Genomic DNA, 18,442 nt, shown 5'->3' on the forward strand with positions numbered 1-18,442 from the left:
GGGAGAGGAGCGAGGCTGAAGGCAGCCTGGGGGGGAGCAAAGGATGGGGGATGTTATGTCGTGAGGTTGCTGGGTCTCGGCATGTTATGAGCACGCCGGGTCTCAGCATGTGGCGAGCGATGCCGGCATCTCGCCTGTGTCACGAGCGCGCCAGGTCTCAGCATGCCATGAGTGTGCTGGGTGCCGGTGTTTCATGAGCGTGCCGGTGCCTCAAGGGTGCCACGAGTGTGCCAGGTCTCAGCGCGCTGGGGATGGGGTGGAGGTGTGGGGATGGGCGGCAGAGCGGGTTGGTTTGGAGGTAACACCTCGGCGAGGGGCTGCTGGTTCTCGGTGGGTGCTACCTCTGCTTCCTCCTCGTGCCCCTCGGTACGGCACCCATGGGGCCCACAGCACCCACAGGGCACCCATGGGACCCACAGGGCATCCATAGCACCTACAGAGCACCCATGGGACCCACAGCACCTATAGGGCATCCATAGCACCCATGGGGGACCCATGGCAGCCACAGGACATGGGCGTGTTGGTGACTGAAACAGGGTCCAGAGGAGGGGAGGTGGTGAATCCTGTTCCTCCTGGCAGGGTCCCCGAGGAGCAGCCGCTTTGGTCGCCAGTCAATCAGGATCTGGTTTAATTTACATAGAGCTAATTAGCAGGAGGATCTAATTAGACCATCCAGTAGGGTGCCATAATGTTGGGCTCAGGCTGGCTGCGGTCGGGGCGCTGGTGATGTGTGTCCCAGCGAGGGGCGGCCGGTAATTATACACTTGGTGGAACTGGATTAAGGAAATGTTTCGGAGAAAAGGCAGCTCTTGCCCACGGTGCCGGCGGTGCCAGCGGTGCCCTGCCCGCTCGGGGGGCAGCTGGGGTGGCCGAAGTGCCAGGGAAGGGGGGGGCAGGTGTTGCAGCATCTCCCTGGGGGTGACAGGCACCGACAGGGTCCCGTGGCCACATCCCCCCTAACGCCCGCCCTGCTCTCGCCCTGCAGGACTCCATGTTCTCCCTGGCCCTGAAATGCCTTATCAGCCTCTCCACCGTCATCCTCCTGGGCCTCATCATCGCCTACCACACACGGGAGGTGCAGGTAGGTCCCGGCGTCGCCGGTGCCAGGCGAGGGGCTGCTGGGGCGGGTGGCCCGGGGGGCTGTGGGGTTTGCCGGCCGCTCCAGTGGGATGCGATGCCCAAGCTCCCAGCCTGCGTGGAGCCTCCCCCCTCCTCGCTGGGGTCTTGGGGGGCAGCGAGGGGGGGAGGGGGGGTGGTGAGGCTGGGCAGCGAGGGGTTTGCTGGGGGAGGCTGCGGCCAGGAAGGGCTTGGACCGGCTGAGGTGCCAAGGAAAGCTGTGAAATCCTTTCCTAATCAGGGCTGCCCACTCTCTTCCTCCCTGCCCGCCCTTGGCTTTGCTGGGAAATTAAAGGGCTCCCAGTTTGCTCCAGGAAGGCTGGCTTCCCTGCGGGATCCGGCATCGGCTCGATGCTGGTGAGTTTTGGGGGTGGCAGGAACCACCAGGCAGGAGAAGGAGCATCCCAGGAAGGGACGCCAAAGCCCCTGACCCCGAGTGCCTGGTGTTTTGGTGGACCAAAGATCCCACCTCATCCTGCTCCAGGGGGGGCCGGGGCAGCCCCCTGCCTGCCCCCTGCCCGCAAGGGACCTTCCCGGGAGCCACCCCTTCAGCTCGGGGACCGGCCCCCGTGGTGGCTTGTTCAAAACAAATATTTGAGCGTTCTGTTTTTTCACTAGAATAATATTTACCCCAGGGTGGTGGCAGCTGGGGTCAGGCGGGGGGGCCGTGCCCTGGCGCTCGCTGGCTTCCTCCCCTTGTTGTTCTTGGGAGTGGGTTGGGCAAACCCAGCGTCCACCCCAGCGGCGTGCGGGGCTCTGTGCCTCTCCTGCTCCTTCAAAATCCCCGCTGCCGTCCCTCTGAGGGGTCCCGGTCCCTGAGCAAGCGCAGGGTCCCGGTGCTGAACCTCGCCACGGTCCCGCCGTGCGGCCCCGGTTTGACCGCTGGGCTGGGTACGCTGGCGGTGAAGGGAATGAGATCGGTTTGACTTGATTTCCTCTGGCCAAAGCCGTGCTGGCTGCTGATCGCCCTATTATCTCTTAGGTGCTTATAAAGGGATTGCTGATAATCCGGCCGGGGATGGAAGCAGGGCAGGCAGAGCTGTAAATCCTCAGCTTCTCATCCCTCCTGCCCAAGGGGGGGCTGCACTCGCCCTGGGTGGCATTGCCAGACCTCCCCAGACTCTGGGAAGGGCTCGACATCAGCTTCAGCCTCTTCCCTCAGTATTAATTGTGTTAATTGCCGAGTCCTTCAGGACATTTGCAGCTCTCCCTGTGCCTCAGTTTCTCCAGGACTGGGGCATTGCTGTGCCGAGGGCCCTGGGTCCAGATCCTGGGGTCGTGCCTGTCCCCTGCCTGTGCTGTCACTGATGGGCTGGGGTGGTGACATGTCCCTGGGGTGTCCCTGAGCCCATCACCCGCCAGCCAGGGCTGCAGGTGAGCAGGATCCTCCTATCCCTGCTGCCTCCCGGCTCTGCTTGGTGCTGCCGGGCCACGAGCTGCCGCTAATTGCGTGTGTCACTCGCTCTTCGTTAGGCTGAGCGTGTGCAGGGAGCTGCCAGCAACGCCACCGGGCCTCCCCCTCCCTGTGCCCGAGGCAGAGCCTGACCCGCTCCCGGGGGCAGCGGGGACTGGTCCCTGGGGATGGCTCCGGGCTGCACCCTGGGGCAGGGTCTGTCCCCGCCGCGGTGCCCCGGGGGGTGCGGAGTGGGGTGTCCCCAGCCAGTGCCGCGTTTGTCGCTGCGGTGCGTGACGGAGCGCGGTGCCGGTGAGGCTGCCGGCTCCAGTTGGGGAGGTTTTGGGGGGGGCACAGCACCCCCTCAGCCCTGCCCTTGGGTGCCCGGGGCTTTTTGTGCGCTTGGTTTTGGGAAAGTCCTTCCCCTTCGTGGCTTCTTGGTGGCTTCCCTTGTGCTTTGCCTGTCCGGAGCCGCGGTGGCCGAGGCGCGTGCTCCTTCCCCAGCCGGAGCCAGTGCTGGGGATGCTGGGGATGCCCCGACGGGTACCACTGGACCGTGCCGGGGTTTCCATGGAAACCCGCAGCAATGTGCCGCAGGTGCAGGGCTGAGAGGGGCTGGCGCAGGGGGAACCTGCCCGAATCCCCACTTTGCTCCTTCCCTTCCCGACCTGGCCTGTTGCAACCCCCCCCCCCCCCGCCCCCCCCCCCCCCCCCCCCCCCCCCGCCCCGTCGCCCGCCCGCCCCGTCCCGTCCCGCTCCGCTCTCCTCCCCCCCCCCCCCCCCCCCCCCGCAGTCAAAAGGCTCCCTGCCTCTTTCCTCTTGCTAATTTGTTTATTTTTAACACCCTTTTCCAGGAAGGAATGGGCTGTCAGCTTGTTAAATGCCTGAGGATCTCCCTTGACAGCTTGGAGCATTTTTATAAACAATTTTTCAAACAAAGCAGCTAAAAGGAGCGGAGCTTTCCAAACAGAAAGGGAGGTGGCCGGGGACGGCCGCTCCGTGAGTCAGTCCTGGCGGCTCTCGCCGTCCCCGGGGAGAGCCCTGTGTGCCATGCCGCGCTGGCGAGGCGGCGGGCGCAGGTGCACCGGGGGCTCCAGCGCGGCGGGAGGGTTGTTCCCGGGCTCGGTGCCAGCCGGGGCCGCGCTCCCACCCACCGCCCGGGCGGGAACGGCTGCAGGAGCTCCCGGACCCCCGACCGAGCCGGGGTGGCGCTGCGCTTTGCAGGGTCGAGGACACACCGGTGACGGCGGTGACGGGTGCCACGTCCCCCTTGGAGCCCTCCCAGCGGCGTCTTTGCCAAGCGCTGTTTGCGGAGAGGCCCTGAGTGTGTCCCTGCTGTAGGTGACACCAGTGTCCCCGTTGCACCGGGGACAAGCTGTTGTCTTGCCAGGGCTGGTGACCCCCAGGGGTCTGGCTGCGTCCCAGAGGGGCCAGCCTGAGCTGCCACCCCCCCATCTTCCTCACAGACCCCGACTGTGTCGCCAGCAGCGGGAGAGGAGCTGGTACCCAGGATGAACCGGCGGTTGCTATGACAACCGGATCCCATCGCCGCCAGCGGCCGGGTGCTCCGCCAGTGGTGTTCCCTCTCCAAAAGTTGCCCTGGCACTCGGGGCTTGGTGGCTGTCGGTGACACCGGCACGGTGCTGGTGGGAGCCAAGGGGCTGGGGTGGCCGGTGCCCGTGCTCTGCGGCACCACGTCTTGCCTGGCTGTGCCCGTGGCGAGGAGGCTGTGCTGGGAGGGAGGCTCCTGCCAGCCCGTGTGCGGGTCACACCGAGCTGTCCCTACGCTGTGCCTGGGTATGTGCTCAAGGCTTGGCACCCTAAAGCTTTCTGGGGTGTCCCTAGTGCTGTAACCGTCCCCTGTGCTGTAACAGACAGGGCCGTGGAGGGGATGGCGAAGGCTCGTCCACACCTTCTCCTTCCCCATCCATCCCCAGCCCTCCTGGCCAAAGCTGTCCCCAGCTCCACAGGGCTGTGGTGCTGGTGCCCTCCCCGCTGCCCATGGTGGGATGCTGGTGGGGCAGGGTTGGCCAGGGCCACCAGTAACTGTGTGGTTTTGCATCCCGGCAGCTCTTTGTGATCGACAACGGAGCTGACGACTGGCGGATAGCGATGACCTACGAGCGCATCCTCTACATCGGCCTGGAGATGCTGGTTTGTGCCATACACCCCATTCCTGGGGAGTACAAATTTTTCTGGACAGCCCGCCTGGCTTTCTCCTACACGCCTTCTCGGGCAGAGGCGGACGTGGACATCATCCTGTCCATCCCCATGTTCCTGCGCCTCTACCTGATCGCTCGGGTGATGCTGCTGCACAGCAAGCTCTTCACCGACGCCTCCTCGCGCAGCATCGGAGCGCTCAACAAGATCAACTTCAACACCCGCTTCGTCATGAAGACTCTCATGACCATCTGCCCCGGGACGGTGCTATTGGTCTTCAGCATTTCCCTCTGGATCATCGCTGCCTGGACGGTGCGGGTGTGCGAGAGGTGAGAGGGGCTGCGGGGGAGGGGGTGTGCGTGTGTGTTTGGGATGCAGATCATTTCGGGATGCGCAGTGGTTCAGAATGTCTGCTCTGCCCTGGTGAGGCCAAATCTGGAGCACTGGGTCCCGTTCGGGGCTCTCCAGTTCAAAAAAAGACTAGGAACTACTGGAGAGAGTCCAGTGGAGGCTGCGAGGATGATGAGGGGCTGGAGCTGAGGAAAGGCTGAGGGACCTGGGGCTGTTCGGTTGGAGAAGAGCAGACTGAGAAGGGAGCCCATCGATGCTGAGCAAGAGCTAAAGGGCAGGGAGGCAAGAGGATGGGGCCAGGCTCTTCTCAGGGGTGCCCAGGGACAGGAAAAAGGACAATGGGCTCAAACTGGAATGTCTCATCTGAAAACAACAAAAGATTTCTTTATTCTGAGGGTGGCAGAGCCCTGGAAGAGGCTGCCCAGAGAGGGTGTGGAGTCTCCTTCTCTGGAGAAATTCTAAACCTGCCTGGATGCGTGTCCTGTCCCACCTGCTCTGGGTGACCCTGCCTGGGCAGGGGGTGGGATAAGGTGATCTCCAGAGGCCCCTTCCAGCCCTGGCCACTCTGGGATGTGTGGTGGTTTGTGATGCTCAGTGGTTTGGGATGTGCAGTGGTTTGGGATGCTCAGCCGTTCGGGATGCTTGGCAGATGAGAGGGATCCGGGGGCTCAGCAGCTGCGGGTTCCCACCACTGAGCCCCTGTCCCCGCAGGAGACGGAGACAGGGACAGCCCTGTCCTCGCAGCGCGGGGCCTGGGGCAGGGTGCCCCTGCGCGGGGACGGTGCGGGAGCCCCGGGAGGGCGGGTGGGGGATGTGGGGAGCAGCGGGAGCTGGGGAGAGACCGTGGTGCCACGAGGCTGGCGAGCAGCAGCTCATGGCTCGGGCTCTGGCACCGCTGCGAGCGACTGCCATGACAACACCGCGGTGACAAACCCACTGCCGGATGGCATCACGCCGGCATCGTCGTGCTCGGCGCGGGGGTTGCTGTGGCGACTGGCTCCGGTGGGGACCACTGAGCCTTTGTCTCCCGGGGACATGCTGGCACCCATTTGTCCCCCGAGGGGAACCGGGGGGCGGTGGCCACCCCCAGCTCACCCCACGTTGGGGGGGGTTCTCCTGGCTGGGGTGTGAGGTGCTGGTGGCACCCGTCTGTCCCGGGGCGGGGAGGGCAGGTCCCCTGCAGGGTGTCCTCTGTCCTGTCCCCCCACGGGGCCATCCCTGTCCCCAGGAGGCTGAGACTGATGCCATGCTGCCATCGAAGCAGCCGGGGCTGCAGGAAAGTGCTGGAGACAACGCGCTTGTTGTGATTTGGTGGCCGTGGATCAGTTGAATCGTATGGAATCCCCTTAAGTGGTTGCAGCAGCTTCATGCCATCCTCGGAACCGAGGTGTGAGGGATCACACCCCAGGGTCCCCTGGGCCACCCAGCTTGCTTCTGGGCCCTTGCAAGGAGAGAGGAAGGCCACCCCTCCTCTTCCGCGGGGTGGGACTCCTCGTGCTGGTCACCCCGTGAGGGGCATTCGGGCAGCTTTAAGTTCCGTGGCAGCAGAGCAGAGTGGCATGCTGAGATTTTACGAGCTTTTACAGGCTGTGTTTGCCTTCCTGTCTGCCTTAATGACGCTCTCAGGATGTGCTGGATGGTTTTGCGTTGCTTAATTGTGTTTGGGAGATTTTTATTTGTGCCTCCTAAGTGGGGAGCGGGCAGACAGGCTCCCGGTGGACATGCAGGGGGTTGATTCTGTACCTGGGGGGCTCAGGCTGGAAAAAACAATGTAAATAAAGAACCATTAGGGACAAAAAAAAAATAGAAATGACGCAGGCGAGGCGCTGCAGATCACCGGCACCGCAGCTGCCGCCACCTCCCTCTGTCTACAGAGCAGCAGATGTGAACCTGGGCGGGCTGGGGATGCTCCGACCTGGGGCGATGCAAGACCTCTGGGACACACTTCGTCCCTGAGGGATGCACCATCCCTGGGCCATGCACTGGCCCTGGGTGCCACACAGCTCCCTCAAGGGCCACCCTGGGCATGTCCCCATGTCCCCACCGACGGTGGGTTGCTGCACTGGTGCTGCAAACCAGTCTGCTGTGGCTTGTGGGGCCATCCCCAACCAGCATCCACTTGGGCTGGGAGGTTTGGAGATGGCCGTGCCACTCCAAGACGTGGTTCCCCAGGCTGTGGCACGTCCCCTCAGCACCGTGGGCTGCTCTGGTGCCCGCAGGCGCAGCATGGCTGCCGGGCATCCTCCCGTGCATGCCAGGGGGCCGCAGCTCTCGGCAAGGCAGCGAGTCGCTTAGCAACCTCGCCCGCTCGCCCGGCCGCCACGCAGAGCTGCCTGCGGTGCCGGTGCCGGCGGTGCTGCCGGGGCTGCCCACCGACGGCGCGCACGTGTGCCTGCACGTGCAGCCGGCCCCGGCTCCCCCAGCGGGGCTGCCCAAACCGATGGGCTCGGTCTGGCCGAGCCGCTGCTGCCTCAACATCCCGGCGATGCTCGGCTTGGCGGTGGTGTGGCACGGGACCAGGGCGATGCTTGGGGCATTGGCTGTGCCCTTGGTGGGGACAAGCAGACAAGGGGACAATGGAAAGCAACCTGGGGTCTGACCGATCACGACAGCCCCTCTTCCTGCCTGCACCGGCCGCGGCACGTGCCGTCCCCGCTCTGTTTATCAGCTCCTTCTGCTCAAAGTGCTTCTCGGAAGAGAAAGCGTCCATCTGTCCGGCTGCGCCGTAACCCCCTTCAGCAGCATGATGCTCCCGGGGTCATCCCCGCGGCTCGAGAGCTCACATCCTGCGGGACGGGCTCAGCCTTTCCCAGGGGAACACGCTGGCTGGGATGGGGGGTGAGTGCCAGTGCTGGCACCGAGATTTTGGGGAGCCAGCCCTGCCCGGAGCGCGGCAGCGGCTCTCGCCGTTGCTGAGGGCACTTTCTCATGCACCAGGGTCTCGTTTGAGTCTCCGGTTGCTTGGGGGGAAATACATTTCGGAAGAGGAGAAAACCCAACTGCTCCGGGAGCTGGGATGAACCGGGGGGGATTGCCAAAAGCTCCATCTGGTTTCCCTCTAACGATTCCGTGAGGAGGCTGGGGGAAGGCTGCCGGGGAGCGGGATGCGTGCAGGCAGGAGGGTGACTGTCCTGCCATGGCAGGGCGAAGGTGCTGCCTGTCCCTGTGCACCCCGGGGCTCGGGGCTGCGTCCCGCTGTGGGCTGGGACAGCCCCTGCTCTGCCGCCGGTGGCCAGCGCTGCATCCCCAGGGAATATCCCCACGGGGCTTTGTCAGGGCTCGCACCGGCCCCGGGGACCCGGTTGCGTGTTTGCCGGAAGAGCCGCGGCCGGATGCCGGGCTGGCCAGGCCGGTCGCTGACCTCGCAGCTCGGCAGGGACACGGCCGTGGAAAGTTTGCAGCAACCCCGAAGTGGCGGCTGCTCCACGTGTGCTTCATCTCGAGCGTGTGAGCCGTTCCCCCGCGCTGTCCGAGAGCCAAGTGCGTGCCGGAGGCTCGGCTGGATCCCTCGGCGGCGGTTCTGCCGGGGCTGCTGACGGCACCGTCCCCCGGGGCGGCGCAGGGGGAGCGGGCTCAGCCCAAGCTGGGGGGGACGGGGAGGATGATGCCGGGGGCGAGCTGGCGCAGTCGAGGGGCTCTGCGAAGCTGCAGCTGTTTCTCCCATCAGCCGGCTCTCGCCGCCGCGCCACGTGGCACCGGGGACGCAGGCGGCGGGATTGGGATGTGGTGACAGGTCTGACCGAAAGCAGAAGCACTTTCCGTTGAGTTTTCGCTCTGATTTCGTCGATGTGGGTTTTCCTGCACCAGGAGTTGTGTAACCGCTGTCACTACGGGACATCCTGCCGTGTTATTAATCCCTGTTCCCTGGGGCACAGCACAGCCTCGTGCCAGAGAAGCCGCCATGCCCAGGTGCCCCCGTTGCTCCCCGCAGCCATCCCCATCCCCTTGCGGTGACACTGATGCCCGTGTCTCCTTGGCAGGTACCACGATCAGCAGGACGTAACCAGCAACTTCCTGGGGGCCATGTGGCTCATCTCCATCACCTTCCTCTCCATTGGCTACGGCGACATGGTGCCGCACACCTACTGCGGGAAGGGCGTCTGCCTGCTCACCGGCATCATGGTAAGGGCCCTGCTGAGCCAGTTGCCCGGCCCACGGGCTCTGCCCATCCCCACCGTGGCCACCGGGTTTTACGGGGACCCATCTGGCTGGTCCGTGCACGAGGCGTAACGGCTTCGGCTCTGGGGTGTCGCAGCCTGGAAGCTGATAGGGCTGTAATTGCCATTACTGTAAGCGCAGTAATTAGCAGGATGTGGTGGTTTGGTGAAGGAGGTGACGGTGATGGTGCGGGCTGGATGGTGCAGTCCCACGGGGCGCAGCGTGGGACACCCGCCGGTCCACCACCCCGTGGTCCCCACTGCTGAATTTGGGGTGGATTTCAGTGAGAGTGGGGGCATGCTGGACCGCGGCGGGGTCAGGGATGTCCCCAGGGAGCAGAGGGGCCCCCGAGCATCCTTTGGCCATCCCTGCTGACACCACCTGGCTTCCATCGCCCGGAGCGATCCCAAATGCTGCCGGCTCCTGCCGAGAGCTGGGACCAGCTGGGAGCCCTCCACCCCCCCACGCTCTCCTGGTGTCACCTCTTCGCCGTGACTTCGTTTCCTCACGGACAGAAGGTCACCGTCCTCTGGGGCCTCCAGCATACCTTTTCCCAGCCGCCTGTGAGATGTCCTGGCTTGTGGGGCTTTCACCAAAGGAACGGCCGAGGTCTGCGTGGTCACAGCTGAGCCCCAGCCCCTCGGCTCTGCCCCCCTCAGCTGCCAGGCCCTGGGGACAGAGCTGTCCCTGTTCCAGCCAGGACAGCCCGAACTGGCACCCGGCACCGGCTGGGCTCAGCTCTGTGCCCCTCGAGAGCTCTCGGCTGAGGCAGCTCCGCCGGCGGGTATTAATTTTATATTATCTTCATGTCTTTGATCTGCCCCGCATGAGGTCTGGAGACCAGCGAGGCTGATGCTGGTGACAGGAACCAAGTGAGGGAGAAAATCGCCCCTGGGAGGAGGGACACAGCGTTTCCCAGCGCGGGGGAGCAGCCGCCAGCTCAGCCAAGGGGGTCCCGGTGCCGGGGGCTCCTGGAGCTCCCCCCCCCAGGGAACCAAGGCACCATCTGGCAAAGTGTCCCCCCTTCTCAGTGTCCATCCGGCACAGGGATGGGGACCCCCCCTGCGACTGCCAGGGCCAGGGGAACCCCTGGGGTCCCCAAACGGTGGCACCGGGGGCGGCCCCCCCCCCCATGAAGAGGGAAGTGATGGGAGCTGAGAGAGAGCACACAGCAGGGACCTTCGGGGATGCTAAAGGATTCAGCTCAGAGCGTGATGTTAATTAATGACTCTTTAATAAATTAAGGAGCGTTTGCCAGGATCGTGGGTCTCTGCCAGAGTGCCAGGAGGGGGGAGCAGCTCATCTGGTGTGGGCAGCGACAGGCAGAGTGCAGGAGCTCCGTGGGGAGCCGGGGCTTGGCACCTTTGCTTTCCAAAGGCAAATACACGCTGGAGATGACGGCTACCGGCAGATCTGGCCCTAATCACCGGGATAAGCGAGCTCCCAGCTGTTGCTGCTGGGAGACGTGGCGATTCGGGGGCTCTTGAGTTGGGCCTCCCCTTCCCCGCGCTCCCCCAGGGCGCCCGGTGCTTCCCCACTGCTCTCCTCCCCGGTCCCCTCTCACCGTCCCACGGGGCACGGCATGGGGCAGGTCCCTGCTCCGTGGTGGCACCGGTAAGCGAGGCTGTTGTGGTTTCAGCCGAAATCACCGCAACCCAACCGACAGATGGCCCTTCCCCCCCGTCCCGTCCCGAAAGAGGAGAGGAAGAGATAAGGAGATTGAAAAGTTTAGAATTAACTAAACTATTTTAATGAAAAATTAATGTTAAAATAAAAAAGAGAGAAGAAAATCACAGAATCTTCTAGGTTGGAAGGGACCTCAAAGATCATCTTGTCCAACCGTCAAAATAATGGAATAGATACTATATATATACATATACAAAACCGTATCAAGCTCCCAAGATGACAGTCCCATCACCAGCAGGCACTGGGGAAGTCCCAGACTGGACTCAGCAATGGATGGGAACTGGATTCCATCTCTGGAGTCAGGAACACACGGATGGGGATCAAAGGCAGATGAACAGACAGGGTCCTCTTTGACGTCGGCCATCGCAGGAAGAGAGTTGACCCTTTGATCCCTCAGCTTTTACACTGAGCATGGGGCAGATGGGATGGAATACCCTGTTGGTCAGGTTTGGGTCACCTGTCCTCTCCGTTCCTCCCCACAGATGTGACCCCTCTATGTTTTTCCATTTCCGACCCTCTAAGGGGCAAATAACGAAAATTGGCTGCCCTTGGTTGTTATAACAATAAGTATAAGCAAGGGCCTCTCTGCAGACCATTCCCTGGCATTTAGCACAAACATATCTCCTCATTAGCATGATGTGGGTGTGGGGCCCGTGGAGCTTCAGTTAATTAGGGGGTTGTGATGGGGGGAGCGGGAGCACTGCTGTCGCCCGAGGTTGCTGGAGGGTGATGAACGACACGATGTCCCCGCACAGGGCGCTGGCTGCACAGCACTGGTGGTGGCCGTGGTGGCCAGGAAGCTGGAGCTCACCAAAGCCGAGAAGCACGTCCACAACTTCATGATGGACACACAGCTGACGAAGCGGGTAAGGCCCTGTGGGGGGTGGGGGGATGTGCCCCGTGATGGGGATGCCGGGAACTGTGGCAGGAGGAAGGTGTTGGCACCCCTGGGTGTGGGTCCTGCAGGTCCCATGGGGGAAAGAAGGTGTTGGCACCCCTGGGTGTGGGTCCTGCAGGTCCCATGGGGGAAAGAAGGTGTTGGCACCCCTGGGTGTGGGTCCCATGGTGGGAAGGTGTGCCCTGGATGCAGTGGAGGCGCCAGCTTTATGGTGAAGGCAAACGGTTCCAGCTCTGTACCAGAGATTTGGGTGATGCAGGATGCTTGGCCGCACCAACGAGGGGAAAAAAGCCCATTTTTCTTTCCCCCTGGGAGGATACGGGCTCCCTTCTCTTGCAGAGAATGATCTCACTTAGCTCCATGTCGGGAAGACAACCAGATGAGAGCTGTGCTGTGAGGCTCCTGTGGTTTCCATCCATGGGAGGGACCCAGAGGCTGCAGTGGGTCTGGTGTTACCTCCCTGGTAGCTCGTGGGAGGTCTCTGGTCTCAGCAGCCTCCTCATGGCAAAGCCTCGGTGACCCAACAGCACCGTGGGGTGGGATGGGCTCTGCACACTGGCGGCAGGAGTGATATTTTCTATAGGGAATGGTGGCAAAGCGAGTGTCGGTGCAGCCTTTGGAAGGGTTTGGGACGGTGCTGGGATGTGGCCGGGGCACCCCGTGTCACTCCGGAGAGCAGGGCCACGTGCCGGCCGGAGCCCTGATGCCCCCGGGATAGTCGGGGGTTTCGGCGTGGCCAGGCTGGGAAAGCAAACAGCCGTTTGGCCCTGCTCCCCCAGCCGTGGAGATGGATCCACGGGCCCCGTGCCAGGCAGACGGCGGCCAATTCATCTTGGAGTGAGCAGCAGGGCCGGGGAGCCTGCGGAAGCCGTGTCCTCGTGCCGGCAGCCCAGCTGGGACCTGCCAAGAGTGCCAGATGGATGCAGGAATCGAGAAAAACTTTGGGGTTGTTTTTTTTTTCCTTTTTCTCGAGGCTTAGGGTTCAGCTTCGGGGGTGGGGGCGAGGAGCCCAGTGGCAGAGCATCAGTGCAGGGAAGGGTGGGGAGCACCAGGGGCTGGGACCTGCTGCTCGGTGTGGGCAGCTCTTGCTCCTGTTTGAGCCGCCCTTGATCCCTTGCAAAGAGGCAGGAGAGCACGTGGGAGCGGATCTGAGCACCTCGCTCTGGCTGGGGGGAGTGAAGGGCTCTTGCAGCACCAGCTCCCAAACTGGTGGCTCCCAGCAGATCCAGCCCGGCGTCTCCATGAAATCTCACGTTGCGGGGCCAGTGACCCGCGGCCGACTCTCCTCTTGTAGATCAAGAACGCTGCGGCCAATGTCCTGCGGGAAACGTGGCTCATCTATAAGCACACCAAGCTGCTGAAGAAGATCGACCATGCCAAAGTCAGGAAGCATCAGAGGAAGTTCCTCCAAGCCATTCACCAGTAAGAGGCTGGGCAGGGGGATGGGGGCGGGTGGAGGATAGGATGAGGGGGAAGGGTTTGAAGCTGAAAGAGGGGAGATGGAGCTGAGATGTGGGGCAGAAGTTCTTTGGTGTGAGGGTGGTGAGAGCCTGGCCCAGGTTGCCCCAAGAAGCTGTGGCTGCCCCATCCCTGGAGGGGTTCAAGGCCAGGTTGGAGGGGGCTTGGAGCAACCTGGGCTGGTGGGAGGTGGCCCTGCCCAGGGCAGGAGGGGACTGGGTGGGCTTTAAGGTCCCTTCCCACCCAAACCATTCTGTGGTTCTGTGATGCTGAGCCCCAGCATCAGGGGAATCGTGGTCCAGTCCCTGGCCGGGGCATGGGGACAATTTCCCAATGCCCAGGATGCAGGCAGGTCTGCAGCTGGGGAGGGGATGCAGCTGCCTTGCTCTTTCCTTCTCCCCAGGTTGCGGAGCGTGAAGATGGAACAGAGGAAGCTGAGCGACCAAGCCAACACCCTGGTCGACCTCTCAAAGGCAAGTCCCCACTGCGACCTCGCGGCTCGGCCGGGCTGCCCAAGTGTTTCTCTTCAGCTGGGAAAACTGAAGCGGCCCTGGCTGACCACGGTGTGCTCCGTGCGGTGGATGTCAGCGGGGAATAGCTGCCGTGGGATGGAGGCAGGAGGAGAAACACAGACACACACCAGGGGCTGGTGGGGCTGCAACCCGCTTCCTGGAAAGGTCTTTGCTCCCCACACCCCCTTACGCAGCCCCAGCCGGGGGTACCACTGCTTGGCAGCACAGGGCTGGACGCCCCTTGCCCCTCTGCCTGCACAGAGACAGTGTTTCCTCACTTTAATGTCCCCGGGGTGAGCCAAGCTGGGTCACGGTGCCCTGTGAGCACCTGGAACGGGCTGACCCTGGGCAGAGAATGGCTAGAGAGCAGCCCTGAGGAGAAGGACTTGGGAGTGGGGGCAGAGGGGAAGAAGCTCAACACACCCCAGCACTGTGGGCTGATAGCCCAACAAGCCCCCTGGGCTGCATCCCCAGCAGCATGGCCAGCAGGGCTGGGGGGGGGGGGGTTCGCCCCCCCTGCCCTCCCGGGGGGAACCCCCCAGGGCTGCCTCCAGCTCTGGGGCTACCAACATAAGAAAAGGACACGGAGCTGTTGGAGCGGGGCCAGAGGAGGCCCCGGAGATGCTGGGAGGGCTGGAGCCCCTCTGCTGGGAGGGGGGGCTGAGAGAGTTGGGGGGGTTCAAGCCTGGAGAAGAGAAGGCTCCGGGGAGACCTTGGAGCCCCTTCCAGTCCCTCAAGGGGCTCCAGGAAAGCTGGGGAGGGACTGTGGATCAAGGAGGGGAGCGATGGGGGGAGAGTTTGAAGCTGAAAGAGGGGAGATGGAGCTGAGATGTGGGGCAGAAGTTCTTTGGTGTGAGGTGGGTGAGAGCCTGGCCCAGGTTGTCCTGAGAAGCTGTGGCTGCCCCATCCCTGGAGGGGTTCAAGGCCAGGTTGGAGGGGGCTTGGAGCAACCTGGTGTGGTGGGAGGTGGCCCTACCCAGGGCAGGGGGGGGACTGGGTGGTCTTTAAGATCCCTTCCAACCCAAATCATTCCATGATTCTCTGATTTGGGTGGCTCTCTGGGCTTTGCTTGCCGGAAGGGGTTAGAGGGCTTGGTGCTGGTGGTGGCACTAACCCAGCAATGGCACTAACCCCTCTGCTGTCCCCCCTGTCCCTCTCCATAGATGCAGAACGTGATGTATGACCTCATCACCGAGCTCAACGACCGCAGCGAGGACCTGGAGAAGCAGATCGGCAGCCTGGAGTCCAAGCTGGAGCAGCTCAGCGCCAGCTTCAACTCCCTGCCCCTGCTGATGGCCGACATGCTGCGCCAGCAGCAGCAGCGCCTGCTCGCCGCCGTCCTGGAGGCGCGGGGGGTCGGCGTGCCTGTGGGCACCCCCCAAACGCCCCTCTCCGAGAGCCCCATCGGGGTCAGCTCCACCTCCTTCCCCACCCCATACACGAGCTCAAGCAGCTGCTAAAACGCAGTTCCCCCCGCCCCCCGCATCCTCCATGGACAGGGGAAGCGTTTCCGCGCAGGTCCCGAGGTCTCCATGGACTTTCTTCTGGTCCTCGAACCGCCACAGGACCCTTCGGCCAAAGCCGGTGGGACCATCCGTGCCGAGCGACGCTCGGAGCTTTGCCAACGCCTTGGTCTCGGGAATCGCATCCCCGTTCAGGTGCCTCTACACGTGGTGAAGGAAGGGGACGGGAGGTGACGCCTCGGGCGAGCCCGCGCCGCGGCGTCCGGTGGCGGACGGAGAAACCCACGCTCAATCTCAGGTCTTCACATTTGAAAACAAAACAAAACAAAACAAGTCAGAAGCACTGAAGCAACGGAGACACCAGAGGGAGAAGTTCTCCTCCCCTGCGTGGACCCCGCCGGGGGCCGGGGCGCTCCCCTCGCCCCCCCCACCCCCTCCCACCATCGCAAAGCACCGCCGGGCAGATGCCAACGTGGTGGTTTCTTGCACAGGCTCTGACCTTCGCTGCCCACGCTCCATCCCATCTCCTTACCGGGACCCACGTGAACCCCCCCGTGCGTTGCCGGGCGGGTGACAGTCTCTGGCCGTAACCTGCCGGGGGGGGGTTCTCTGGAGCTGTGAGTATTTTCTGCCCGGGCAGAACAAGGGACACTTCTTCTTTCTGGTCCTCGGTGTCACATTCTGCCTGGAGACACGTGCTGGAGCCAGGAAAGCAGTGCCTAAAGCGTGTGGGGATGCGGGGCCGGGCAGCCCCCGGCCGATGCGGCGATGGCCGATGACGGGGCTGGCAGGCCAGCCCGGGCACCGGGGGGGGGGTCTCCAGGTGCTCACATCGCCACCCGCCCAGGAGCTCCCCCCTCCCCACAAGCATTTTGGGAAGCCAACGGGGCTCTTTGGGGCAGCCTCAGAACTGCTGGATGAGAAACCCCATCAGCGATGCCCACCTCCGCTCGCGCCAGCACCGGCCACGCCGGAGCCCAGCCGGCAGCACCAAATCCACCGTGGCCGAGCAGGGGCTCGGGGGCAAGTGATGTAGTAGCGGGGGCAGGCACTTCATCTGTTTAAAACCAAGCCCCATGGCCTTCGTGCTGTCTCTGCTGGGTTCGGGGGAGAGCAGCAGCACCATCTGGCACCGGTACGGTGCTCGGCAGTGCCTGCCCCTCATGGTTTGGTTTTTTTGGGTTTTGTTTCTGGCATTCAGCTTCCTGAGGTACCCTCGGCATCACCTGGCTACTTCTGGAACCAGCCATTTTATGTTCTGCTTTCACCATTTTCTCCTTTTTCCTCCCCAGTTCGGCCCCAGGGTCGCGTTCGGGCTCTGGCTGCTGCTGCTGGGCTCTGGCTTTGGGGCTGGTGTTTGCTGCTTTCAATGAAAACTCAGCAGAGGCTATTTATATATTTTTAAACAGATGAAGTAACCATGTAATTACTCCGCGATATTAATTACACCTCACCCAGCAGTGTCAGTAATTGTAATCAAAGTCACTGTGTTACTCCAGGTATACTCAGCCTGTAATCTTCTCCTTTGTAACTCTTTCCCTTCCATAAATAACGCTGGATTTCGTGCGCGTGTAGGCAGGGACGCACCAGCCCGATGCCGAGGAATTTGTGTGCAAAACTCCACTTGCTGCTGGTGGTAGGTGGTTTACTCCTCGTGCCCTGCAATTAAAGTTACAGAGAAAACAAGCAGTAGTTAGCGAGGAGCGCTCCCCCCCAGCTCAGCCAGTGGCAGGAGGAGGAGGAGGAGGAGGAAGGCTGCGAGGCGACAGCAGGGGAGCAGCAGAACGAGCTCCCGGTGCTGCAGAGGGGGCTGTGCTGAGCCCGTTGTGGCCCAGCCGTGGTCGTTCCCGTGGCGTTTGGGGAGGAGAGGAGGCACGGGGCCATCGCTGCCAGCCTTTTCTGGTCCTTCTGGGAACGAGCCGCTCTCCTTCCCGCCTCTTCCAAGCTCTTGTCATTAGTGTAATTGCAGGCTGGGCAGGATGGCTGGGAGAACCTCGCTGCCTTGGCAGCCCCCCAAGGTCTATTCTTAGCCCTGCTGCTGCTCCCCGTGTGCCTACAGGTGACCCTCAGCCCTACCTCCCCGGCAGAAGCTTCTGCCCAGCTCTGTAAGAAGGTTTCCAGTGTGGCAATGGAGAAAACGTTGCAAATGCTGAGAATGAGCCTGAAATGCAGCTTCTCCACTGGCCTGCAGGCAGCCAGCAGAGAAAAACGCTTCCGCACCTCTTCCCGGGGGTTGGGCAAGAGCGGGGTTCGGTGCAGAGATGATTCCTGGGGCGTCAGAGAGCCAGAGGAAGTATTGATGCTCGAGAATCGATATCGCCAGCGGGAACCTCCTTACGGGCAAACGACCAAGTCTGGGAAATCAAGCAGAGTAAGAGGAGAGCAGGCGCTGTCGGCTCGCTGGGACCCGGGGCACTGAAGGGGAGTGAAGCGGCGAGAGCTTCAGGATTGAAACTGGTGTGAGAGACCCTTGTCTTGGGGCAGAGCTGCTGCTCCAGTGGGATTTCACCAGGGCCGACAGGAGCTGGGCTGGGCCAGTGTCATCTCTGCACCTCGCACCCTAGACCCCCCTGGACAACCTGCACCCCAAACACCCCCCTTCCCCCCCAGCCTGAGACCTTGTGGCCCTGGGTCTGCACCCTGTGCTCTGCACCTTGCACCCTGCATCCCAGGCACCCTGCACCCCCATCCCACCCCCTGCATCCCTCATCACACCCCCTGCATCTCGGGTACCTGCATCCTGGGCACATGCATCCTCTGCCTCCCCATCCCACACCCAGAATCCTGTGTACCCCTTCATCCCACACCCTGCATCTTGCACCCTCTACCCCACACCCTGCATCCCCTGCACCTCTGCATCCCACGCACCCTGCACCCCATCCCGCCCCCTGCATCCCACTCATCCCCCTCCCTGCACCCCCATATTGCACTTACACCCCTACTAGTGCTTCAACACCAGCGCTGGACCCTCCACCCCCAGCACCAGGCCCACAGACCCTGCGGAGGCCAGCACTGGGACTAACCCCCCGCCCAGCCCCACTACCAGGACCGAAGAGCTGCCCCGAGGCCAGGGTGAGGGCAGGCCTGGGGGGATCCCCCAGCGCAGTCCAGCCTGCGTTGGGGCCTCTGGGTCCAGGGGTGCCCCCCTGAAGCTGCTGCTCCCTGCGAGTGGCTCCCAGTCCCCAGCAGTGGAGTGGCCTCGGCGCGGGGGCAGCCCCCAGCTCACACCCAGGAGAATTTGGGAGCC

The 18,442-nt window shown here is 63.1% G+C and overlaps 1 protein-coding gene across 1 annotated transcript; it reads left to right on the forward strand.

Moving 5' to 3' along the window:
• Positions 1-985: 985 nt before the first annotated feature.
• On the forward strand, positions 986-18,041 carry KCNN3 (potassium channel, calcium activated intermediate/small conductance subfamily N alpha, member 3). Its single transcript, XM_014961296.1, has 7 exons — positions 986-1,081; positions 4,580-4,998; positions 9,001-9,142; positions 11,620-11,730; positions 13,057-13,184; positions 13,624-13,693; positions 14,896-18,041. Exons 1-7 carry the CDS (start codon positions 992-994, stop codon positions 15,190-15,192), a joined length of 1,257 nt encoding a protein of 418 aa, XP_014816782.1. The 5' UTR covers positions 986-991; the 3' UTR covers positions 15,193-18,041.
• The last annotated feature ends 401 nt before the right edge of the window (positions 18,042-18,442 follow it).

Source organism: Calidris pugnax, unplaced genomic scaffold (genome assembly GCF_001431845.1).
Source record: "Calidris pugnax isolate Ruff unplaced genomic scaffold, ASM143184v1 scaffold371, whole genome shotgun sequence".
Classification (NCBI taxonomy): Eukaryota; Metazoa; Chordata; class Aves; order Charadriiformes; family Scolopacidae; genus Calidris; species Calidris pugnax.